Source organism: Pantherophis guttatus, chromosome 2 (genome assembly GCF_059756535.1).
Source record: "Pantherophis guttatus breed Tessera chromosome 2, ASM5975653v1, whole genome shotgun sequence".
Lineage (NCBI taxonomy): Eukaryota > Metazoa > Chordata > Lepidosauria > Squamata > Colubridae > Pantherophis > Pantherophis guttatus.
Genome location: NC_142064.1, coordinates 161,869,773 through 161,896,228, shown reverse-complemented (window position 1 = coordinate 161,896,228; position 26,456 = coordinate 161,869,773). Strand labels below are relative to the sequence as shown.

Genomic DNA, 26,456 nt, shown 5'->3' with positions numbered 1-26,456 from the left:
TGCCTTGAAAGAGGCAGTTGTGAAGCCCCTCCTCAAGAAGCCTTCCCTGGACCCGGCTATATTATCAAATTATCGTCCAGTCTCCAATCTTCGCTTTGTTGCAAAGGTTGTTGAGAGTGTGGTGGCGCGACAACTACCCCGATACCTGGATGAAGTTGTCTATCTGGATCCGTTCCAGTCAGGCTTCAGGTCACGATACAGCACGGAAACGGCATTGGTTGCGTTGGTGGATGATCTCTGGAGGGCTCGGGACAGAGGTTGCTCCTCTATCCTGGTCCTATTAGATCTCTCAGCGGCTTTTGATACCATCGACCATGGTATCTTACTGCGCCGGCTGGAGGGGTTAGGAATAGGGGGCACCGTGCTTCGGTGGTTCTCCTCCTTCCTCTCTGACCGTTCGCAGTTTGTGTTGGCAGGGGGGCAGAGGTCGACCTCGAGGCACCTTATTTGTGGGGTGCCGCAAGGGTCAGTCCTCTCACCCCTTCTGTTCAACATTTATGTAAAACCGCTAGGCAAGATCATCCGTGGTTTTGGGGTGAGTGTTCATCAGTATGCTGATGACACACAGCTATACATCTCCACCCCAGACCACCCCAATGATGCCCTTGCTGTGATGTCCCATTGCCTGGAGGCCGTGCGGATCTGGATGGGGAGAAACAAGCTCAGACTCAACCCCTCCAAGACCGAGTGGCTGTGGCTTCCGGCGTCCCGGTATAGTCAGCTGGTACCATCACTGACAATAGGGGATGAGATCTTGCTCCCCACAGAGAGGGCCCGCAACTTGGGTGTCCTCCTGGATTCACGGCTATCTTTAGAAGATCATTTGACGGCCGTAGCCAGGGGTGCCTTTTATCAGGTTCGCCTGATCCGCCAGTTGCGTCCCTTTCTGGATCGGGATGCCTTGCGCACAGTCACTCATGCCCTAGTTACCTCCCATATGGACTACTGTAATGCTCTCTACATGGGGCTCCCCTTGAAAAGCACCCGGAGGCTCCAACTGGTCCAGAATGTAGCTGCGCGGGTGATTATGGGCGCAGCTCGTTACGCCCATGTAACACCTCTCCTACGCGAGCTGCACTGGCTCCCGGTGGTCTTCCGGGTGCGATTCAAGGTGTTAGTTATCACCTTTAAAGCGCTCCATGGCTTAGGACCTGGGTACCTACGAGACCGTCTTTTGCCACCAATAGCCTCCCACCGACCAGTTCGTTCTCACAGGGAGGGACTACTCAGGGTGCCATCAGTCAAATTATGCCGACTGGCGACTCCCAGGGGGAGGGCCTTCTCTGTGAGGGCTCCAACCCTTTGGAATGAACTGCCCCCGGAGATACGGAATATCCCTGATCTCCGTGCTTTCCGCCGTGCCCTCAAGACCCTGATGTTTCAACAGGCGGGGCTAAACATATGAACATGTGAATTATTATTTTTTTTTAAATGTTATCCAATTCTGGGTTTTATTTAATTGACCAAACTAAGTAATAATTTTAATTAGCAATTTTATGATGTTTGTGTGTCTATATTTTTCTTGACTGTACACCGCCTTGAGTCCTACGGGAGAAAGGCGGTATAGAAATATAATAAATAAATAAATAAATAAATAAATAAATAAATAAATAAATATTAAAGAACAAATTTTATTTCATAAGGTTCTGAGGGAAAATATGCACAAGACTTGTTTGTCTTATAAATATGTTTTCTCATATATGTATCAATATTTTATCCGACATAATTTCTACATAAAGATTTCTACATAATATTGACCAGTTATTTTATATATGTACTGTCTTGATCATGCATTAAATACCCACATGCACACATATGCCTCATAATGTGGTTTACATTCAGATGCAGCTAACAAAATAGGAAAAAAGAAAAGGGAGCACCACCAAAAATGATCAGAGGAAGAAAGGAAGCCATCTTCAGACCCTGCCTGAAGGACAAAGTAGTAGTTCAACTCCACTATCAAAACACTTTGCTCAAGGATCAGTTACAGATAGCAACACTTGTAGCGTTTTTGCATTGAGAAGATTCAAGTACAATTTATTTCTTTATAATACTTTCCTCCCGTCTTGCCACTGAGATCAAGTAGGGGGCTAAAGTTTTTAAAAATAAATCAGGTCAGGGGCATCCACAAGATATGGCTGGGAAAAAAAGGCAAGATGGCGGACATGATGGTGCAATCAAAGCTCTGCTCATTTGTTATGTGCATTAATTTGCAAATATGGTTGGCAAGGTACCAGGAGAGAGGCAGAGATACTTGGGCTTTCATTTCCATAGTAGCTTTTCATGTTATGAACATTTAGGTGGAGGAACTCTTGAAGAAGAGTTTATTGGCTGAGGACTGTGGATGACGGGAGTCTTGGGACCACAGCCAAACATTCTCCAGAAGAAAAGGAAACACAGAATAGCTCTGAATGGAGGCTGAAATGTCTTTGGTTTTCCTGAATGGGATCTACAGAGTAATTTACAGATTAGACCCATTTCAATTTTTAAAGCATTGCTGGGCTAGCACTTTCCCTCACCCTGGATTGGGACCATATACTGATGCAGGCAGTAAAGTGGTAAAAATGCAATTAAGTATCACATATAGCAAGGCATATTTCAATTATAGGAGAAGCAGAAGCTTGAAAGCTCATTTTAAAAAATACAGTAGCCTATGTGTGATACGAACACAGACTGGGGGCTGTTTGTCATAATGTGATGAAGGAGGAATTAGCCCAATTGTGTTGCATGTGTACATTCTATGGCCTGGGACCATCAAAATATAGCAAGCTATCTTCCAGGCTGCAAAGAACTTCAGCTTGTCCACTGCACCACAATGAAGACTATAAAACCAACGGATAAGATCAAGCGGATATAAAAAAGGCACTTCCCCAACTGGACAAATTTTTTTTGTATGGGAGGGCCAGAAACCTCCTTGCCTTCTTCCAGAGCCAGGTGCTTCTTGATCTGTTGCAGCTCCAGGGTTACCTGTTTCAGAAACACAAGGCTGTCTGTGTTGTCATTTTCCACCAAGGGAAACTCCCTTGTTGGTTTGTTCCCCATGTCTATCTCTTCTCCTATATGGGAAAAAGTGAGAGACAACGAAGTATTATTGCGTTAAAAGAAATCAGGGGATTTTTATTTTAGGCCAGGAGTGGCATTTTTAAAACAAATTGTGTGCCACACAAAATGGCTGACATGCCAGAGACTTTAGAATAGAATAGAATAGAATAGAATAGAATAGAATAGAATAGAATAGAATAGAATAGAATAGAATAGAATAGAATAGAATAGAATAGAATAACAGAGTTGGAAGGGACCTTGGAGGTCTTCTAGTCCAACTCCCTGCCCAGGCAGGAAACCCTACACCACTTCAGACAAATGGTTATCCAACAACTTCTTAAAAATTTCCAGTGTTGTGGCATTCAAAACTTCTGCAGGCAAGTTGTTCCACTTATTAATTGTTCTGTCAGGAAATTTCTCCTTAGTTCTAAGTTGGTTCTCTCCTTGATTAGTTTCCATCCATTGCTTCTTATCCTGCCCTCAGGTGCTTTGGAGAATAGCTTAACTCCCCCTTCTTTGTGGCAACCCCTGAGATATTGGAACACTGCTATCATGTCTCCCCTAGTCCTTCTCTTCATCAAATTAGACATACCCAGTTCCTGCAACCATTCCTCATATATTTTAGCCTCCAGTCCCCTAATCATCTTTGTTGCTCTTCTCTGCACTCTTTCTAGAGTGTCAACATCTTTTTAACATCGTGACGACCAAAACTGAATGCAATATTCCAAGTGTGGCATACTTGATTTATTCACTAAGGAGCGTGCTGTGATGGGTGTGTCCATCACAAAAGATACCAAGGTCATGCAGTGAGGAAGCTCTCCAATTACCTCCAAGGTGTAGCGTTCACTCCCTGGTTTACGTGGGAGGCAGCAAGCAATTGGGTGGAGGCATTCAAGGAGTGGAGGGAGCAACCTCAGCAATTTGCCATCTGGCAAATCCCCAATATGGTCACTGTTCTGAATATTAGTAAAATAGTGTTTAAGATATTGAACTAGGAAGTGGGATATTGAGGTTCAAGTCCACCCTCAGCCACAAAACTCATGGGGTGATTTTAGACTACATACACATTCTCATATGGCCAAATGGGCCCCCTGACCTATAGGCCTGTCTGCATCGCCCTGTATTTTCTCCTTCTGCTGTTAGTTTGTGTGTTGGCTAAAGCTCACCTACATCGGTGACAGAGTCCTCTGCTTTTATTTTTTCCTTTCGCAAGAATTTTCTTAGAAAGTTCTTGGTCTTGAAGGATGGGAACTTTGAATTCTGCTCCTTGAAATATTCCATGCAGGCATTCTCTAGGATGCCAAGGACCATAAATGCAAAGATTCCGATAAAAAACATTGCTGTGGAGAAGAAGAAGAAACAGCCTATATGTTATATGTTGCCTATTTCCCCGATAGGACTCTGGACAGCTTATATAATGTAAAAAGATAAATAGAAAAGCAATTTTTTTTTTTTAAATTTGATTTATATGCCGCCCTTCTCCGGAGACTCAGGGCGGCTTACAATGCGTTAAGCAATAGCTTTCATCCTTTTGTATATTTATACAAAGTCAGCTTATTGCCCCCACAAACTGGGTCCTCATTTCACCTACCTTAGAAAGGATGGAAGGCTGAGTCAACCTTGAGCCTTGGAGAGATTCGAACCAGCAGTAAATTGCAGGCAGCTGTGTTAATAACAGGGTGTGTAGACCACTGTACCATCAAGGCTCTTAAAATTTTACAACTATGCACATTAAAAAATTTAAAACTCTGCTGAAAACCAGAATCAAGAAGACAGATGGGGATGGTGATGAGGTCTTTTTATCCTGTCAACCACCTCCAGGGATGAGCAACCCCTTGTGGCCCTAAGCCAACTAGCAAAACCAAGTTTAATACCCTTCTGGAAGGCAAAAGGTAGCACCCAACCATGAAGCTAAACTTCAGAGTCCTCTGTTAACAATCTATTGTTGCACTGAACTCACAGAAAGTCCATAAGCAGCTTCTATTTTCTCATAAACCCAGTACAATCATTGTCTCTGATCAATCCAGGATCAAATACCATTGATTAATTCTTGATAATAAAAAGCTTCCAGTTTATCATATTTGCTTTTCTTTAAAATTATGAATGGAATCTCTCTAAATAACTGCTCCTCACTCTCCAAAAAAGAAGGTGACCATTGAGAATATCTCCATAATACTTGTACACCAAATCTTCCACAAATTGGGACCCACTATATCTTTACAGCACTGGTGAAATCCAAATTTTTCTACTACCAGTTCTGTGGGTGTGGCTTGGTGGTGTAGGGAAACAATAATAAAGACAGAATATAAAATACTAATATACTAGATTTAGTAAAAGCTTGTTATTCTGTAATCATTAGGTTCCTGTAACATATATATTGTGCTTTTGTATCACATATATTATTCCTTTCTATTTGTATCTCCTGTTACAAACATATTGTCATTAGGAAAATGTATGTATCTCTGAAATGTATCTGGTATTTGTCAAACGTATGTCCCTGCCATTTGACCTGAACTCATATCAATCTAAAAGCATGGTACGTATCTCAGTTGAAACTAGCCATCAACAAAGGAATAAACTATACCTCAGTCCTAATTTGTGCCTGATCTGGATAAGATCTGGTCTTCCAGAGCCAGGGGCTAAGTAGCCAATTAAGTAAACAAAGAAATGCTTAAGATAAAACTAATTGGAAGTTTAGATTCCTTTGCAGGGCAACAAAGAATACACAAACATAAATTAAGGGGCCAGAGTTGGGGACCTAACTGGTGCTTTAAAGGTATAAAAAGTGGTTACATCTTCTCTGAAGGTGTGAACCCTCCCATATACATATCTCTTTGTATGTGTTTGGAATGGTTTTACCCAGCTGTTTGTCTTTGATCAAAGATTAAATGTTGATTCTTATTCAAGCCTCCGTTTAAGTCTTTCTTTTTGGTTCATTGAGAGCTTAAGCGTATAGCCGGACCTTACAGTGGGCATGGTGTGGCTTGGTGGGCATGGCAGGGGAAGGATACTGCAAAATCTCCATTCCCACTCCACTCTAGGGGAAGGATACTACAAAATCCCCATTCCCTCCCCATTCCTGAGGGAAGGATACTGCAAAATCTCCATTCCCATCCCACTCTGGGACCAGCCAGGGGTAGTATTTGCCAGTTCTCTGAACTACTCAAAATTTCCACTACCGGTTCTCCAAACTGCTCAAAATTTCCACTACCGGTTCTCCAGAACCTGTCAGAACCTGCTGGATTTCACCCCTGCTTTACAGCCATCCTTTAATTACATATGATATCTCCCAGGGGTGAAATCCAGCAGGTTCTGACAGGTTCTGGAGAACCAGTAGCAGAAATTTTGAGTAGTTCGGAGAACCGACAAATACCACCTCTGGCTGGCCCCAGAGTGGGGTGGGAATGGAGATTTTGCAATATCCTTCCCCTGCCACATCCACTGAGCCACGCCCACAGAACCGATAGGGAAAAATTTTGAATTTCACCCTGAAATTCTGCAAACTCCATCAACTTTTCTGAGAAAGTCAAGTTCATTAATGCCCCCTTTAACCTCCTCTAACAATTATATTACTATATTTTTCCTTTTATCAACTTAGGTAGCAGCACAGAGCTATGGCTCTTATGTCAATAAGTTCTGTCTCATGTCAGAGTTACTTTGCTGTGTTCTACAAAAATCTTTTAGATTTTAATTCCACGTGATGTAGCCATCCCTCATTAAGATATGCAGTGAAATATGTAGACATTTTATATAGTATCCAAGACACATGATATATGAATGATTCACACAACATGTAACTTGCTAAAAATGATGAGCGATTAGCCCTACCTGTTCCAAGGAGTCTACTATTGAATATTCCACATGATTAGGTAGTTACCTATTACTGGTGGGTAATCTGACGTTGGTGGTAGCTTGTCAATAAGCATCACAGACAAAAATGAGACCTGCAAGATCATGGTCACTTTGAAAGCAATCTTTTCGGCAGGAGAGGCAAAAGCATAAGAAATAGCCATATCCAGCAAGAAGAGAACAAACATCGGCAGAATCACAATTAATTCATGAAGAATGGATCTCCTCTTCATAATAATCTGTAAAAAGAAAAGGTACTAAAGTAACACAACATTTCCAGGACCAGCATAAATTTCAGTTGTACAAACTGCTAAATCACGCCAAGGCTAGGCTTAACTGATTGTCTAAATCATGGCTGTCCAATTTTGGCTTGCCTGGGCCACATTGAGTGAAGAAGAATTGTCTTAGGCTCCATATAAAATATCTAACACAGTCAATATGTATAAATAGCAGACTATCATGTTAAAAGTTTATGATCTTCTGAGGCCATATTACTAGCTGTCCAAAGCTGCATGGCCCATGGGTTGTGGGTTGGACATGCCTGGTCTAAACCAACTCTAGGTCCAAGCAAGGATATCAAGAGAGAAATTAAAAGGTCAGGATGACAGCTGCAGCCGTACAATAGAAACCTGCTTCTTTTTATGCACTTCAAGGACTTTTGATTACATGACAGAGTCACCATTGTGACTTTATTTGCTGCTATCTCCTCTTCCCTCACAGATGCTTCTGGGTCCATGGTTTTGGTTTTTTGACAGAGTCTTAGCTTCAACCCACAACCAGTGAAGTGGTATACCTCAGCAATTATTCCATTGCTGAATAAACCTGGATGGTGAGGTGGGGTTAAATTATAGTAACTAACGTTCATGTTCCAGATGTAAAACAGATCAGTTGTGGGCATTGCTTGGTGGGCATGGCAGGAGAAGGATACTGCAAAAATCCCCATTCCCACCCCACTCTGGGACCAACCGGAGGTGGTATTTGCCGGTTCTCTGAACTACTCAAAATTTCTGCTACCAGTTCTCCAGAATCTGTCAGAACCTGCTGGATTTCACCCTTGGACTGAATTAATGGAAACTGCCATTGGAGAGACTCTGAAATTGATCACTAATGCTAGGGCCATTTCTTGCTCAAATTTCTGATTGAAAAAATTTATACTTTGAGCTTTGAAAAATTGTCTTTGAACAGTTTGTCAGGCAAAGATCCAGCAAGCCTTTTATCTTGTTGACAGAGAAAAAAAGAAGGATCTTTGAAATTTTAGACTATAAAGATCCATTAAGAAAAAAAAAAAAAAGCTTTGGAGTCTCAGCCAGATGAAAACAGGATAAAAGAGGGAATTATGGTTTTATTGAAAACAAAGTATTTACAGAACCTAGGCAGAATCTAATGGTCTGGTTCTGCAGCTTCTCTGATTTGCAGCAAAATATCCATTATGGTCTGCAGTAAGGCTCTTTTTCTACATGAAGCAACATAGGAGCTATCTTTTCTAAAACACAGTGAAGAAGAGTGCAATTCCTGTACCCTGTTTTCTCCAAAATAAGACATCCCCTGATAATAAGCCCAATCGGGCTTTTGAGCACATGGCAATAAGGCCAAGTGCTTTTTTCAGGGTTCAAAAAAATATAAGACAGGATCTTATTTTGGGGAAAACACGTTATCTGCTGTGAGAATGAAGCAGTAACCTAATAAATGCAGTTGGAGGAGGACCGGATAGAAAGTCAGCACTGTATTTGTTGTCTTTGTTTATTTCTTGGTTTCAGATCCTGTCTCTAAATTAGGAACTAGAAGCAGTATAAAAAATGCTTCTTCGTTCTATTTTTCTGTGCACAATTTTTCTATTTCTTTATATATTTACTATACCCCCTTTACTGATTTATACACAACTAAAGGCAGTGAATAGTATTGCTTAAAAAGACCGCAAAGATCAATGCTTTCTTAGAAAGTATTACTTCACAGAAAAAGCAGTGGAACTTGGAACGAACTTCCTGTGGAAGTAGGGGAGTCAATCATCATTAACTGAGTTTAAACAAGTTTGGAATAAGCACATGCCCATCATCTGGCAAAAATAAAAAAATAAAATAAAATAAAATAAAATATAAAATAATAATGAAAAATAATTAATAAATCAATAAATTAAAAAGAAAACAAAAAACAAATAAATTCAAGGATCAGATTTGACGGGCCATCAGGTCTTTTTCTGCTGTCAGTTTTCTATGTTTCTAACAAACCTAATTAGCACTCCTGTGACATTGGTTGGGCAGAGAAAGAAAGAATTATTTATTGGTTCGATTTATATGCCACCCTTCTCTGGAGACTCAGGGCGGCTTACAATGTGTTAAGCAATAGCCTTCATACTTTTGTATATACCTGCTTAGTAGGGCTTTCGCCCCCCCCCCCCAAAGCGGTGTTCTTTTTTTATACAAAGTCAGTTTATTGCCCCCACAATCTGGGTCCTCATTTTACCTACCTCGAAGGCTGAGTCCACCTTGAGCCTGGTGAGAATTGAACTCGCAGTAATTTCAGGCAGCTGGTGTTACTTAACAGTGCTTTAGTCTGCTGCACCACCAAGGCTCTTAATTTGAATGAACCAAAGTCATCCAGTGAACATTGGATTTCAGAAAACGAAGCTGTGAGAACTTGCAAACACATTGCTATGGATTGTAGAATTTAATATATTATTCCAACATGGGAAAAGTAGGTACTGTATATATGGATATACTGTACACACAGTCAGTTTGGTCTAGTGGTGAAGGCACCGGGTTAGAAAGCAGGAGACTTTGCGTTCTAAGTCTCGCTTTAGGCAAGAAAGCCAGCTGGATAACCTTGGGCCAGTTGTTCTCTCAGGCCCAGCTCATGGCCTGAAGTTACTCAGCTGGCTTTCTTGCCTAAAGTGGGACTAGAACTCATAGGCCCAACAGAGTTGTTGTTTGGAGGAAATAGGAGGCAGAAGGATTATTAGAAGGTAAGCCAAAATAAATTTATATGCCATCTATGTCGCCAGAGATGTTCAAATAAATAGTCAGGTTCAAGCCCTCGCCCCCATCTGAGGACCCAGCTGCTGCTTTTCTGATTAGTCCCATGGCTGTGGGTCTTTCCTGTCTCCCAAGCTTGCTCCCGCATATCATGACATCATCTGACAAAGAAGATGTAGAGTAAATACATTCATAACCATACCTCATAGGTGACTGTACTGTATTTCGAGATATTGTAAATTTGGGTTTCCTCAATGATCTCCACTTTCTGAAACTTCCATTCTCCACCGGCTAAATAATATTCGTGACTTTCTTGGTTTGTGTTTTTGGAAGTTTTAATGTTTTTCAACTTCACTTCATTTTCTAGAAAGAATATAAGACCCATGACCCAGAGAAATGCCAATTTAGGACAGTCTGAAGAAAGGCAGTCCTATATTGAATAGATAGAAGGTTCATCCCCTTCCTGTTATCCTCCCAAGTTACACAGCTAATCCTTGATTTATAACCATTCATTTAGCAACTATTCACAGTTACAACGGCACTGAAAAAAGTGACTTACAGCTAGTCTTCACACTTACGACCATTGCAGCAACCTCATAGTTACATGATCAAAATTCAGGTGCTTGGCAACAAACGTGTATTTGTGACAGTTGCAGTGTCCCCGGGTCCTGAGATCACCATTTGCAAGCTTCCCAGCTGGCTTCTGACAGCAAAGTCAATGGAGATTTGCTTAACAACTATGTGATTCATTTAACAACTGCAGTGATTCGTTTAACAACCAAGATTATAAAAGTGGGCATGGCTCATGTAACAGCCATCTTGTTTAGCAACAGAAATTTTGGTCCCAATTGTGGGTTGTAATTTGAGGACTACCTGTATTGGAATAGCATTTCCCAAGTGTCTGACCATCACATCTGAGAAGCAGCCAGATTGGGAAGTCTGATATAAAATATATACAGAAAACAAAATTAAAAAAATAGATGATTCCAATAAGTTGTTACATTCTGTCCTATAGGCTGAAATCTTCCCTTTAGTGATGGAAATGAGCACTAATCATGAATGCATGAATGCATATATGTACCTATATATATTTATGGGGCAGCCCAACTCGCAAATTTCAGCTGAGTGGTTGGAGGCTAATATAGGATTAAAACAAGTATAAAATCAAGAAAAATAAAAGAATAAATAAATTAAAGTTAGCCTACATCATTCAGTACCTCAAACCACTGGTGAAATCCAATTTTTTTTACTACTGGTTCTGTGGGCGTGGCGTGGCGGGCGTGGTGTGGCTTGGTGGGTATGGCTTGGTGAGCATGGCAGGGGAAGGATACTGCAAAATCTCCATTCCCACCCCACTCCAGGGGAAAATCTCCATTCCCATCCCACTCCAGGGAAAGGATACTGCAAAATCCCCACTCCCACCCCACTCTGGGGCCAGCCAAAGGTGTTATTTGCTGGTTCTCCAAACTACTCAAAATTTCCGCTACTGGTTCTCCAGAACCTGTCAGAATCTGCTGGATTTCACCCCTGCGCCAAACCCTTACAAATGGGCTCATCCACCACCTGGCCCAAAGCCTTACAAAAGCCATCAGAATCTGGGTGTGTGGTGGGGTAATAAGAAGCAGCTGATCCAAAGGGCAGGAACTATGATAGAGAAAGCACACTTCCTGTCTTCTAATAGATGATGTGGAGAAAGAGCAAAAAGGTGAGTTCTGTATTAACAAAAGAAGAAAATATAAAGTAGATACATTACACAGACTGCAGCAATGGCAGGCAGAAGGGCAGAAGCCAGAGAAATTCGGAGAATGTGTGCCAGAGTTTGGCTTTAGAAACCTGTGTAGAAAGGAAGGGCAAGCAAAATTCATGATAAACCATAATTGCATGCTCCACTAAGATACCTGTATATAATGATGGCGCCATAGTTATGTTGCACTTTTGCTCATCAAAAGGAAATTTGTGGACATCCAGGTTGCAGGCGGAAGTGAGCTGATATGCTTGGAATAAAACAATGGAGCCATCAAAGGACAGGTGAAGAAAACGGCTAACTGTGTACTTATCTTCATCTGCCCTGAAAGGAAAATATTGTAATTAATAGAAGTTTGTGTTTTGCACATATTATACAATATTGCTGTCGAATATGTGCAATATATATATATATATATATATATATATATATATATATATATATATATATATATATATATGGAAATCTTTTTGAGGGCATAACAATCAAAATATGTGAGGAAAAAAAATCTTCATTGGTAACCAAGTAGCCAGTCGTAAAATCCAAATGACACAAATGATAGAAATTCAGTTTTCCCAGGATGATGCTAGAGGTGGTTTGGTTTTGATCATAATTAAGGCTACAATGTAATATTATAATACCTATAATACTGAACTGATGTCAGACCCATTAATCAAAATAGAACTTACTTGTGTGGACAATGTTCCTGCCCCATAAACTAGTAAAAAGAAGAATCACAATTCATCTGTTTTCTACAGCTGTTTTGCATTAATCTAGATGTAATCAGATTTGTAACAAACCCTGTTTTAAAGAATGTTAAATTGTATCAGACCTAGATGCAAAAATTACTGACTCTTTCTGAAATATTGGCAATTGGTGCCAAAATGCTTCTTTTCTTTATGGTATTCCTAAATATCTAGATGTGGGAATGAATCAAAACTTTGAGTCAATGTGTATAGATGTAGCAGTCAATACTGATAGTACTGTAAAACTGTATTAGTGTGAATTTTCTCTAAAAATGAAGTTTTAAAACATATTTAAAAGGTAAGGAAAATAGAAAAGATACTGTTCATCTATGAAAATGTGAGGAGTCCAAAAAAGGTTCACAGGAAGAGTGATATTGGTAATGTTACAGAAGTCCAAAGGGTTCCAGCTGATAAATTCATTTTTCCAAACCTAGTAAAGGACAAAGAAATAATTCAAAAGGTGTACATTATTGTTTTAAAAACACTAATCTTAGGTTTCTAGAAAACACAAATACTTTTGCTACTGGTAGAAGAGCAAAATGAGTACCCTTACCATATTTAGCCAGAAGTAGAATGTGGCCACTTGCAATTTTTCCTGCTGCAAAGGAGAAAAAATAAAAAGGAAAAAAATGAATGCATCCTTCTTCCAGCCTTCAGAAATCAGTCACAATCCACAGTCTAGTTGGCCATATGCCATATTGCACCAATGGAAATCTTTTCTCAGTAAGTGAATTTCTCTGACCTCAGGGAATGCCTCTGAGACTGTTAGGGAGTGCCATGGTGGATCTGTCAATAGTGTGTGATTATGTATATTTGCGTGTACAAATCAAGTTCATTTGTGCAGCAGAGTGGAGTGGAAAAAAAGATGATTTACATATACTTATACACATAATCACACACACACTACTGACCCACGAGGCAACTGGATTTTCTGGTTTTTCTTCTCTTTGAAGACGTTTCGCTTCTCATCCAAGAAACTTCTTCAGCTCTGACTGCATAGTGGGGAATGGAAGGATTTATACTCCTTGCAGACAGCTGGTCATTTGCATTCTTTTAGAGAGTTGTTGAGGCCACCTGGAGGTTTATCTGTGTCCTCAGGGTCACCTGAGTGGTGCAAATTGAGGTGGAGCCTTCTTCGAACTTTGAAAGGACTATGTTGTAGATTGGAGATAGATTATGTTGTATTCCACCCCCCTGCCCCCGTTGAGAGAGGCCTGTTCAGTTTGGCCTACTGATATATCCATCATGGCATTCCATGGATCTACCTTTCCAGAACAAGCAAGGATTCTCCTTCTAACAAGTCATACATACAGAAAGTCTTAATTCTCTTTTCTCAACTAACGCTTTACAGTATCTCTCTGTTCACTATTTGCATCACTTTTGCTTCTGAACAACAAACACGGCAATTGTTCTCTCTTACCACTGAAAGAATGGAGATGAGAGTGAATTCAAGGCCAACTTCCAAATTCTCTTCCCAATTCTTCTTTGGTATAGAATATAGAAGGAGTTCCTGCTTGGAGGAGATGTTCAAGTACTCGACCACATCATGATATTTACAGTACTGTCTCATGCTAGCATCTGGGAAGCACCATGTGGAAATCAACAAACACGTTCTTTGTTTTTTTTTAAAAAAAAATCAGAATCACACAACACTATCTCATTTATGGGTGGATAAAACATTCCAGCGTTCTCCACCTTTGAATGTTTTGTAGCAATAGCAACAGACCCATAGAGCCTCTTTATAACAGTTTACAGAGTCAGCATATTGCCCCCAACAATCTGGGTCCTCATTTTACCAACTTTATATCTCATTCACCCCTTCTATCTATGTAGGGGTGTATTTCTCAACTTTGGTGAAATCTTATAATAAAATCCAATAACACAAACCATATTTTTGTTCCTAGCATGAGCCACATGAAATGGACCATGCACATCATTGTTAAAGAAGAAGGTCAAGAAGACAGCTACCATGGAGCACATCCCTAGAAGAAGGAAGCATTCCTGCTGCTTATTCATTTTGCTTTCTCAAACATTCAAATATCATTAATCTCATTTTTGTTATCCTCTTTATGACAAAAAAAAAACCCCACATATCAATATTTACCCTGCAGAGATGAATTGAATAAGTTGTTCACCTTGTTTTTTCTTTTGTTGTGTATAATCATTTTGGAAGCCCCTGAATGCCATCATTGTTATTCTTCACTCCAATCTTAATCCATGCATGCACTACAATAGATTTATCAGTTCCTAGGAAAACATTTGGATGGGAGAAGAAGAAAAAAAAAATATTTACCTGATATCCAAGAGAAGAGAAAAACGATTCTAACAGCTCTCCACATTCTTCTTCTTTCTCTGAAGTTTTGAAAATATTTAAAGTAGAACTGAGAAATTTCTAGACCCCAGAATTTACTGAGGCAAGAAACTGAAATCGTTTTGCCTTTGAGTCAGACCTCTCTTGGCTGTAGGAAAGCTGTATTTAATATCTCAAGCCCTTAATGACAGTTCTAAATATTTGCTGACAAATTATTCTCTCTATCCATCAGAACTGGCATTTTTCCTGCCAGTTGGGCTGAGAAGATCACTCTCATAAAAAGGTTCTCTTTCTCTTCTGTTTAATTAATAAATTGTTGCCCATTAGTGTCCATTACTTACTACTTTTTGAAATCTTGATGTTGTTCTCTCTGAAGTCATGATTTAGCAGATCATTTTATGCACTCTTTGCAATTGTAGTCTGACTGGAAGTGTAAAGAACCTGAAAGTATGAGATACCCTGTCTTGTTGTCATAAATAGATTATACCTGTAATTGTGCCTACATTTTTCATATGCACTCTGTTTTATTCCAGTATGTTTGTTTGCATATAACCTAATGGCAAAAGTATCACCTGAGAATCTAAAGAATTGTTATTGGGGAAAGATACTGAAGCCTTTGGGATCAACTTTCATTCATCAAAATCTGTGATGGCTGAAAGTTTTACTATACAGCATTTGTTCTTACCTAATAATTTAGGGAAATAAATGATTTTTCAAGGCGGAAGCATTTGAGACAAAACAATTTCTCTCCACCCCAGATGGGACTCGAACCCACAATCCCTGGCTTAGGAGGCCAGTGCCTTATCCATTAGGCCACTGGGGCTTTGCGAGTTAAAGGTGTTTCATTTTTCCCCTCTTACAGAAAAGCTGTAAATATTTCCTTCCTGCTCCCTCTTGGTAAGGTTCTTAGTCGTTGCTTTTTGCAGATGCTTTCTTTCTCACATTTTCTTTTGCAAGAAAAACAAATAAGCTTTAAATAGGCTAAAAATAAAATGGCATTGTGTGTTATGATTTTGTGCTTCGTTCACTATTCGGTTCCTTATTTTTGATGCAGCGTGACGTATTGTTCCCTGCATAAAACCAAATACAGTCCTAAATTATGGAAACACACCATATCTGAAGAACAATACAAACGAGGAACGATTTTTTATTTCTTGTATTGTTGGGCGTTTCAGCTGGTGGATAACAAATCGGAAATTTCATCTTTAACTTTAGTTGTAGATCTATTGTCAACATACTAAAATAATCGACCACGAAGGGACTCGAACCCTCAATCTTCTGATCCGAAGTCAGACGCCTTATCCATTAGGCCACGCGGTCACCTATGGATAAAGTCTTGTGTTGCAAACAGAAGGTTATAGCATAGATGGTTACAGTTATTCTCTTACGAAGTTAGTTCTGAAATTAATATTATTTTACTCTTACTGACTTCTGCTTAAAATGAATATTTATTCCTCTAAAACTCTGTTTTCACTTCTGCAGATTTTTTTTGCAGACAAAACATCCTGAGCTGTTGGTGTTCATTCCTCATAAAGTGTATAAAGCAATACTGGCAGTGGTGATATTAATAACAATCAACAAGACTCTTGAGCAATTTGACTGGCAAATCCACCGCTTTCTTTTTAGAAAATATCTTCATGGGAATGTATCAATTCACAATTGATACAACATCTATTAAGTTATGTACAGATGATGTTTCCCAAAGCAGATTGCAGATCTATCAAAGAGACAAAAACTCCTAATGATGGGCAGTCTGTTCTTTGATCTCCTCCTAATGAGCTGCTCACTGCCTCAGTAGTATTTTTAAAAATATTTTTATTGATTTTTAAAATAATGATAAAAACCAGAAAGATAGCAATACATCATTGTCAAAGATATAAAAATCACATAGACAGTGCTTTTTAAAGTGAAAAATACAGCAAAGTATAATTTATTATTTTAACACAATTGTAACCTGTAAATACAGTAGTTACAATTGTATATATAGTTATTTAAAGAATTATTATTCATATAAATGTGAATAATACATATACAGTATATCACAGAAGTGAGTATACCCCCTCATATTTTGTAAATATTTAAGTATATCTGTTCATGTGACAACACTGAAGAAATGACACTTGGCTACAATGTAAAGTATGAGTATACAGCTTATATAACAGTGTAAATGTCCCCTCAAAATAACGCAACACACAACCATTAATGTCTAAACAGGTGGCAACAAAAGTGAGTACACCCCTAAGTAATAATGTCCAAATGGGGCCCAAGTAGCCGTTTTCCGTCCCTGGTGCCATGTGACTCATTAGTGGTACAAGGTCTCAGGTGTGAAGGGGGAGCAGATGTGTTAAATTTGGTGTTATCACTCTCTCTCTTTCATAGTCACTGGAAGTTCGACATGGCACCTCATGGAAATGAATTCTCTTGTTATGGAATGATGGGACCAAACAACATTCCTGGGTCAGCCAGAGACCGTTTATTTGCGCAATTTCAGAACCAGATTTGTATCTGCAATTCTGAACCAAGAAGAGCTCTGATACAACTGCTTTTATACATCTCCAAGACAAAGGATTTTGCAAGCACAGCAGTTTTCCATATATGGTTAACATACATTTGTTACATTATAATTGACACTTTCTAATTACTAAATTCTTTCATTATTTTCTAGTTTATGAGATTATCTTAGCTAAACAACCTTCCTCAATTCTGTGTTTGCTGATGCGTAGATTCATGACTGCTTTTGGATAATAATTAACTTTTTGTTTCAGATGGATGTCTCTGCATCCTTGACAGAGGATGCAGAGATATATCAGAAGATATATATTACATATGGATGTCCTTGCATCCTTGCATCCTTGACAGATAGGCCCTCAGAAGATATATATTACCATGAATGGAATTTAGCTGACCTAGTGTAATTTCTAAACAAGCACATTTCTTTCTTTATAATAATGTGAATAAAGAGGGTCCTTCAGTGTTCATATAGCTGATCCTATACTATTCCTACATCATTCACATTACTCTGAGGATCTGAAAAAATAAATTGCTGCTCTACATAAAGATGTCCTAGGCCGGGCTCTGCAACCTTAAACACTCAAAAAGCCATTTGGACCTGTTTCCCACAGAAAAGAAAACACTGGGAGCCAGAAAACTTGGGTGGGCGTGGCCAATTCAATGTCACTCCCACCCAGTCACATGACCTGCCCCAGCAGGTTTTGTGGCTCTGGGTGTTTTCTGCGGTAAGTGGGTCTCTCTCTCTCTCTCTCTCTCTCTCTCTCTCTCTCTCTCTCTCTCTCTCTCTCTCTCTCTCTCTCTCTCTCTCCTTTTTCTTTTTCCTCTCCATCTCCTTCCTTCCTTTCTTTCTTTCTTTCTTTCTTTCTTTCTTTCTTTCTTTCTTTCTTTCTTTCTTTCTTTCTCTCTCTCTCTCTCTCTCTCTCTCTCTTTCTTTCTCTCCCCTTCTCTGTTTCCCTCTTTTCCCTCTCTCTCATGCTCTCCCTCCAGCTCATTTCTCTCTCCCGCACCCTCTCTCCCTTCTCTCTGTCATTTGTTTCTCTGTTTTTCCTCTCTTTCTCTGAGCAGCCTATCAGTGCTCAGACCATATGCTGCATGCTGCATCAAATTGGTCTGCAGGGTTGTCATCCCAGAAAGAAGCCACTTCTAAAGATAATGCATAAGAAAGCCCGCAAATGGTTTGCTTCAGACAAGCAGACCAAGGACATGTATTTCTGGAACCACGTTGGACCACAGGAACCATGTCCTGTGGTCCAATGAGACCAAAATAAACTTATTTGGTTCAGATGGTGTCAAGCATGTGTAGCGGCAACCAGGTGAGGAGGACAAAGAAAAGTGTGTCTTGCCTACAGTCAAACATGGTGGTGGGAATGTCATGGTCTGTGGCTGCATGAGTGCTGCTGGCACTGGGAAGCTACAGTTCATTGAGGGAACCATGAATGCCAACATGTACTGTGACATACTGAAGCAGAGCATGATTCCCTCCCTTCGGAGACTGGGCCGCAGGGCAGTATTTCAATATGATAACGACCACAAACACACCTCCAAAACGACCATTGCCTTGCTAAAGAAGCTGAGGGTAAAGATGATGGACTGGCCAAGCATGTCTCCAGACCTAAACCCTATTGAGCATCTGTGGGGCATCCTGAAACAGAAGGTGGAGATGCACAAGGTCTCTAACATCCACCAGCTCCGTGACATCATCAGGGAGGAGTGGAAGAGGACTTGAGTGGCAAACTGTGAATCTCTGGTGAATTCTATGCCCAAGAGGGTTAAGACAGTGTTGGAAAATAATGGTGGCCACACAAAATATTGAAACTTTGGGCCCCATTTGGACATTATCACTTAGGGGTGTACTCACTTTTGTTGCCATCCATTTAGACATTAACGGCTGTGTTTTGTGTTATTTTGAGGGGACAGCACATTTACAGTTATAGAAGCTGTATACTCACTACTTTACATTGTAGCCAAATGTCATTTCTTCACTGTTGTCACCATGAAAAGATATGCTTAAATATTTACAAAATATGAGGGGTATACTCACTTCTGTATTCTAACACATATATAGCAGTGGTCCCCAACTCCCGGTCCGCGGACCGGTGCCGGGCCGTGGAGTACCTGGCACCGGGCCGCGCAGCGGCCGGGGGCCATGATCGATGCAGCGGCCGGGGGCCATGATCGCTGCAGCGGCCGGGGGACATGATCGCTGCAGCGGCCGGGGGACATGAACGCTGCAGCGCAAAGGCTCCTGGGCCGTGCGCAAAGGCTCCAGGGAAGAGAGCCCCGCGCAGGTACGACCCCCACCCCTGCGCGCGCTCAGCGGGCCACGGTAAAATTATCAAAGGCTGATTGGTCCGCGGCGATAAAAAGGTTGGGGACCACTGATATATAGTATCTATCTATCTATCTATCTATCTATCTATCTATCTATCTATCTATGATTTTTTAAAAAAATCTACTAATTTGTATGGACAAATATAATGAAATATGGGACTCAGTTTTACAAAATATGGTAAGTTAAAAAAAAGGAAAGCAAATCAGTAGTTAGAGGACATCAATAGATGACATCACCTTCGAATCCACAACAGGAAGATACCTTGTTACTCATTCCAGGAACAAATGAATGGATGGTTCATCCTTGCCCTTTCAACCTCTACTTATATCACTTGTTCCACCTCTGAGGTTTTCCTTGTTCTTTCATGTCTTCTCTGGCAACTTTTATAGACATCAAGTTGGGCCAAGGACCTGCCCCATTCCTATTGGCTACTGGAAGCTGCTATGACTACATTTCCATCAAGTGTCACTTTTCAGGACCAGCTATCTATTTTTTGGGCCAAAGAACCATCTCCTCCACATCTCCTGCTTACCCTGCCTACTATCCCTTTGAGGTGTTCTGTGGAATTGGAGATGTATTGGAAAACAGTCTTTAGCCACATCTCCTTACAGGTAAAGCTGTACATCTAGCCCTGATAGCTGACCTTACAGCAACACCTCATCAGTGGTAATGGTGGCTACAATTCTGTACCCCTGTCCAGTGGTCTTTTGGAAGCTGTACAAGAAATAAAAAAGAGGTAGGGTCTTCTGCTGTCAGTGCCATTACAGTTATGAGAAGATTGATAATTTTCTGCTCTCATTTCTCCAACCCAATATGTTCTCTCCTCTCCTCTCACCCCACCCTTCCCTTCCCTTACCATCCCCTCCTCTTCTTTCTGTTAGCTCAGAGGTGTCAAATTCAAGGGTTATGGATTCAACCCGTGGTACTTAGATCTGGCCCATGGGGCTGCCCTGGAAACAGTGAAGGACTGCCCCATGCCAGCGAAAATGGGCTCCCGAGCTCCGTTTTCGGCTGCCATGGCTTCCTGCAACCCTCTGCCAGTGAAAACAGAGCTTGGAAGCCCATTTTTGCTGGCAGAGTACTTGGGCCCCTACCAGCACCTCAGACAGGAGTGACGTCAAAATGGCCATGCCCACCTGGCCACGCCCCCCCCCCCAGCCGAGGTCAAACACAACCCTGATGTGGCCCTCAGTGAAATTAAGTTTGACACCCCTGTGTTATGGGGAAAGGGAAGTGAGGCAGAATTATCTCTTTGGCTCATGGTAATGCTGCCCACCAAGACAAAAGGGGGAGCAGTTTTTCTGCTGTCTGTTCTCCATCTACAGAGCCACCATTCTGTGGGGTGGAGATGGGATCAGAGGACTGAGAGCAGAGCTCTATTCTGCCATCAAGAATTGGCACCAGTTCTCCAACCTGCCTTTTTCTTACATCCCAGCATACTTCCCTGCTGCTCTTCCACAGGAAAACAACACTTTGATGCTCCTAGGCCCATGATGGCAAACCTATGGCACACGTATCAGAAGTGGCATGCAGAGCCCTCTCTGCTGGCACGCGCGCTGTCAACCCAGATCAGATATGTGTGGTGTTTCTTTCGTGAGCTTCTGTTTCCCTACAAACAACGAAACAGACGCTCACGAAAGAAAAAGATCTTACCTCTTTCCGGGTTGCCAGAGTTGGGATGCCCCGCCTCCCAACAGCCATCTGGTCTTCAGGTCTCTGCTGTGCATACGCATGTTCACGTATATCCGTGCATATGCCCATTTGCGCATGTTCACACATCCGCACATCCATGCATGTGCACATTCATGCACACACACATTCATGCACGCACACATTTGTGCATGCACACTTTCACAGATGCACACTTTTGCACATGTGCACCTTCACACATGTCCATGCATGTGCAAGTTCATGCATGTCTACGCATGCGCACATTCGCACGCACCGCACCTTTCAGTTTGGGCATGCGTGCGAGCGCACAGTTTGGGCACTCGGTGTCTAAAACGTTCGCCATCACTGTCCTAGGCAGAAGAATCCTTTAATTCCTTTATTTGCTGAGAGACACATTCTGCCATGCCTAGTCCTACTAGGAAGATGTCAGGCATATTTTGCTGACAACTTCCTCCCTCAGAGCATGGAAGGAGGCACAAGAGTCTCAGAGAATCCTTGACCTGATATTAATCAATACTGAATATAATTTTGGGAAATTGAAGTAGCAGGAGAAGTGAGGGAAAGTCATGCTACTGTTCTTAATTTTAAGAAAAAGAAAATTAAGTGTAATCAAATATATTTTGGACTAAAGCAGTAGATTATGCATAAACTCCCAATAATAATAAATACTGTAGGATCTCAGGACAGGAGCACTAAAAAGATGCTCCAGATGGATAGGAGCACCCAAAGAACGAGATAGCAATAGCAATAGCACTTAGATTTATATTCCGCTTCATAGTGCTTTTACAGCCCTCTCTAAGTGGTTTACAGAGTCAGCATATTGCCCCCAACAATCTGGGTCCTCATTTTACCCACCTCGGAAGGATGGAAGAGTCAACCTTGAGCCTGGTGAGATTTGAACTGCCAAACTGCAGCTAGCAATCAGCTGAAGTAGCCTGCAGTACTGCATTCTACCCACTGCACTACCTCGCCTCTATAAAAGATACTCAAAGCATAATTCTAAACAATTCCCATTGAGGGAAAATGGAGGACAGCCAAGACCATTATGGCTGCTCCCCCACCTCCGTCCCCAATGAATAAGAATGAAGAGCTAAAAACTAAAAAAAAGGACATATTCAGGAAATGGAAAGAAGCCAAGTACAACCAGCAACTGTAGAACGGATGTCAGCAAAGTGGATGTTTAAAATGCTAGGGTTAGTGAAAGATAATAAGAATAAATCCCACGTCTTCAGACATTTCAAAAAGAAAAGAAAGAGCCAACATTCCAGACTGGGCTCAATGAATGGAGCAAAATGTTAAGCAGTAACTATAGTGAATGTAGTCTTCTTACCAGCTGACAGGGTCAGGCAATACACAAGCATTGGATATGATAGCACTCTTCAAATATCTGAAAAATATCACACAGGAGAAGTCAAAATTTGTGTTCCCCCCAATCTCGAGAGTACAAAGACAATGGATTTAAGTTTCAGGAAGACAGACTCTAGCTGAATGTTAGGGGGGGAAATTTTCTAAGTATAAGAAAAATTTGACAAGAGGGCCGATGATGTAGAGGGGTAGTGGGCTATCTCTTTTTGAAAGTATTCATAGAAACATAGAAAACTGACGGCAGAAAAAGATCTTGTGGTGTGGTCCATCGAGTTTGCTCTTTCAGTTTTTTGTTTGCATGTTTGTTTTGGTTTTCTTTTAAATTTATTTTTAACTATTTTTATGTTTTTTTTAGAAAAAATAATTCAGGCAGAGGCTACACAGATTTTGATTCTATTCTGGTAGGCAGGCTGGACCTGATAGCTACGGTAAATGTAAAGCTCTGGGAACTGTTTCCATAGCAGAACCTGTGAAAAGAATCTGAATGTTATACATAAATTATATATAAGCCAGCACTGTGATGCAGCTGCTGAAATAACAAATGCCACCTTGAGGTGCGTATTCAAGGTTGTAGAATCCAGATTACAGGGAGGATCTGTTCCACCTTAATCTGGCTGGTTACCAGAAATGGGTTTCAGCAGGTTCTGACCAGTTCTGGAGAACCGGTAGCGGAAATTTTGAGTAGTTCAGAGAATCCATAGTAAAAATTCTGACTGGCCCCACCCCCATCTATTCTCTGCCTCCCGAGTCCCAGCTGATCGGGAGGAAATGGGGATTTTGCGGTAATCTTCCCCTGGATTGGGGAGGGAATGGAGATTTGCCACACCCACCAAGCCCTGCCACGCCCACCAAGCCCTGCCATGCCCACCAAGCCATGCCCACAGAACCGGTAGTAAAAAAATTTGAAACCCACCACTGCTGGTTACCCGATTTAGAGTCACACAGCTATGTCTCATTCTGGGCACCACTGTTCAAAAAAAGGAGAGTGACAAATTGGGGCATATTCAGAAAAGGGTAACCAAGTTAATGACAAGTCTGAAAATCTTAATTTGTTGTAGAATTTAGGGAACCCAATTTGAAAACCCTTGCTCTGATGGATCCTGCACAGAGCAGGGGGTTGGGCTAGATGGCCTTTAAGATCCCTTCAAAGTTTATGATTTTATAAATAGTAAGTTTCAAACTTGGCAACTTTTTAAGATGTGTGGACCATCCGCATCTTAAAGATGTCTAATTCTATAAAGCGAATTGTCTGAGACCCCTTGTGATATCCTCTCTCACACTTCTAGAGCAGTTTCCAGCAAGCTAAAGCTTCCAGATTTAGAGTTGTACTGTACAATTCTCATGAGCAGCCAATTTGGCCATTCAGCCTGCAGGATAGGAATTCTTGAAAACCCACAAATTTGGAGAGCGTTAAACTAAGGGAAAAAAAAAATGAGGATTGTGATAGATTATACAGGCAACATTTAAATGCCAAAAAAAAAAAAAACCCTCTCAGACAATAGTACAAAAGAAGTAAACTCACCCTGGACTCCAATTATCACTTCGCAATTATCTGTGCGAATGGAACAGAAAATATACAGTAAACACCTAAAACTGAAGAATGAACAGTCAGATATTACAGAGTTAAGTACAAACGTAAGCAGCCTTTTCTTCAGTAGCCCCAGTGGCCTAATGGATAAGGCACTGGCCTCCTAAGCCAGGGATTGTGGGTTCGAGTCCCATCTGGGGTGGAAAATTTACTTTTAGAGGTGGTGTGAGTTTTTAAATTTCCGTCTTCTCTTGCTTGTGAATATTTAAATTGCTCAGTTTTTCTTCTGTTGCTACGAATATTTCTGCTGATTTATTTACTTCAGCACGACAGGGACTTAACGTATAAGGCTGTTCTTCGACGCCATACACACCGGTGGAGGGGGCAGGAGGCACACTCGAAAAACGTGCCTAATATCTCATCGTTGTCATACCGCAGGCTTTAAATCTGACCCTGTCAATATTTAGTTACTTGCTCCAGATGGTTGAACGTATCAGTTTCGAAATAGAACTGACTTAAGGTTCCTGGGTTTTATGAAATACTGGCTGATTGGATCTAGAGTCATTTTCATCCGAAAAAATGAAGCTCTTTATCCCCACCTAGTGGCAAGTGGGAATTACTGCCAAGCTGGTCTAAGCAAGAGGCTAAAATGTATACATGCCCTTCCTGAATTGTGTTCAAAGAATAGATGCTTAGATGCACGTTCATCACTGGATGATTTTTTCTCTCAAACAATAGAAATAGGCGTATTTAGTAAATGTCCCTTGCAAGTACATCTCGCTTGCAGCATTTATAAAAGTTTTAAAACTCATCTGTTTTGCACACTTTTAAATGACGGCTTTTGTTGAAGGTGCTGCTATTTTTACTTTTATGTTTTGCTGAGATTGCTGTGGAAATACGTCAATACTACAATTTTTCTCTATTTCGGTTTTTGTCTGCAGATTCATATTTACTCCATTTTATTGCATTTTACACTTGTATTTTGTTCAACATTCTGGCCCTCTCAAGATGATTTCTAAATATAATTTATATAAAAAAGTATTTTTAGTATTTGTGTATAAAATTTAAATATTAAGGAACTGCCCCATTTACCCTCATCTTACTATGAGGCATTTGTGGAAAGGAAATACATAACCTTTGCCAAGTCCAGTTATATTATTGATTTTAATTAATAAAAAGAAGTATCTGAAGAAATCAACCAACTTGTGCCTTATTGGATCCTTGTTTCAGTGATATTTCCTTACCTAACTAGAGAAACAGAATGACCATGCAAAAGAGAAAAAAAACCTCTCTCACACACACACACAATCAGGCACTACTGAATACAAGCAGGTCACCAGATGCCCCTGGGCAGGGACTACTTAATATGGATGGTCTGGCAGGAGCCATTATGGAGCCAGGGGAAGCAGGGAGTGCTATGAAGTACAAAATCCTTGGGATTGCATTATCACGCTTCTCAGGAGAAAAAAAACAGCAGGAGCGACTTACACAAATGACTTGTGACCTTTCTTGCCTGCTTCCTCGTTGACTTTCCTTGTGAGAACCTGCCAGGAAGCATTGAAAATGGTGGCCATGTGACTGCAGCTGACCATGGCAATGGAGCAGTGCGGAAGCAGACACAACTTTCAATCCCATAGAAGTTATAGGTCCTGAATTTTTAACACTTTTTAAAGTTAGCCCATTTGCAGTATGTTGATTCAAAAACGATTGTTGTTTCACCAACTGAAGGTTACAAACAGACCAACAGGAGAGTGTTAGTTGTATATAGATACATGAATGGCTCTTCTAATTAGGCATAGTGGAACAAGTGTATAAGGGAGCAGGTGCTGGTTTTCTGAACAGCCGTAACTTCCTTCCTCCCTTCCCCTCTCCCCACCTTTTGCCAGACAAGAAGACTTGAGATCACCCACAAATGCTACAGACAACTGCTGCACGTGAAGAGACAACAAGACAGCTGTCTCTGGTGGGTTTCGAGTTCCTGAGATTTCTGCAGTTACTATCTAAACATTTTGAAGCATTTCTTTTACAAGAGTATACTTTAATATTGCAATTAGCTATATAGTCGTTGACTTGTAACAGTTCATTTAGTGAAACTGTTCAAATTTACAACGGCACTGAAAAAATGGACTTATGGCCGTTTTTCACACAATCATTGCAGCATCCCCATGATCACATGATCAAAATTCAGGCACTTGGTAATTGACTCACAAGTTGCAGTGTCCCGGGGAAGTAAGTCAATGGGGAAGCCAGATTCACTTAACAACTGTGTCCCTAATTTAACAAGTGCAGTACTTCACTTAACAACTGTGGCAAGAAAGGTTGTAAAATGAGGCAAAGCTCACTTAATAACTGTCTCCCTTGGCAACAGAAATGTTGGGCTCAACTGTG

General features: G+C 40.8%; 1 protein-coding gene and 3 non-coding genes across 4 annotated transcripts; 1 reads left to right on the top strand and 3 right to left on the bottom strand.

The window, feature by feature from the left end:
• Positions 1-1,614: 1,614 nt before the first annotated feature.
• LOC117660530 (5-hydroxytryptamine receptor 3A-like) lies at positions 1,615-14,718 on the bottom strand. The gene is made up of 9 exons (XM_034408696.2): positions 14,644-14,718; positions 13,771-13,928; positions 12,904-12,948; positions 12,671-12,780; positions 11,759-11,928; positions 10,063-10,223; positions 6,920-7,130; positions 4,209-4,382; positions 1,615-3,056 (listed from the first exon to the last, which is right to left on the bottom strand). The coding sequence occupies exons 1-9, from the start codon at positions 14,687-14,689 to the stop codon at positions 2,794-2,796; spliced, it is 1,338 nt and encodes a 445-aa protein (XP_034264587.2). The 5' UTR covers positions 14,690-14,718; the 3' UTR covers positions 1,615-2,793.
• A 693-nt stretch (positions 14,719-15,411) lies between these two features.
• TRNAR-CCU (transfer RNA arginine (anticodon CCU)) lies at positions 15,412-15,484 on the bottom strand. The gene has a single exon. It is a non-coding gene; the product is annotated as a tRNA-Arg (tRNA).
• Positions 15,485-15,908: 424 nt separating this feature from the next.
• Positions 15,909-15,981, bottom strand: TRNAR-UCG (transfer RNA arginine (anticodon UCG)). The gene has a single exon. It is a non-coding gene; the product is annotated as a tRNA-Arg (tRNA).
• Positions 15,982-24,197: 8,216 nt separating this feature from the next.
• TRNAR-CCU (transfer RNA arginine (anticodon CCU)) lies at positions 24,198-24,270 on the top strand. Its single transcript has one exon. It is a non-coding gene; the product is annotated as a tRNA-Arg (tRNA).
• The last annotated feature ends 2,186 nt before the right edge of the window (positions 24,271-26,456 follow it).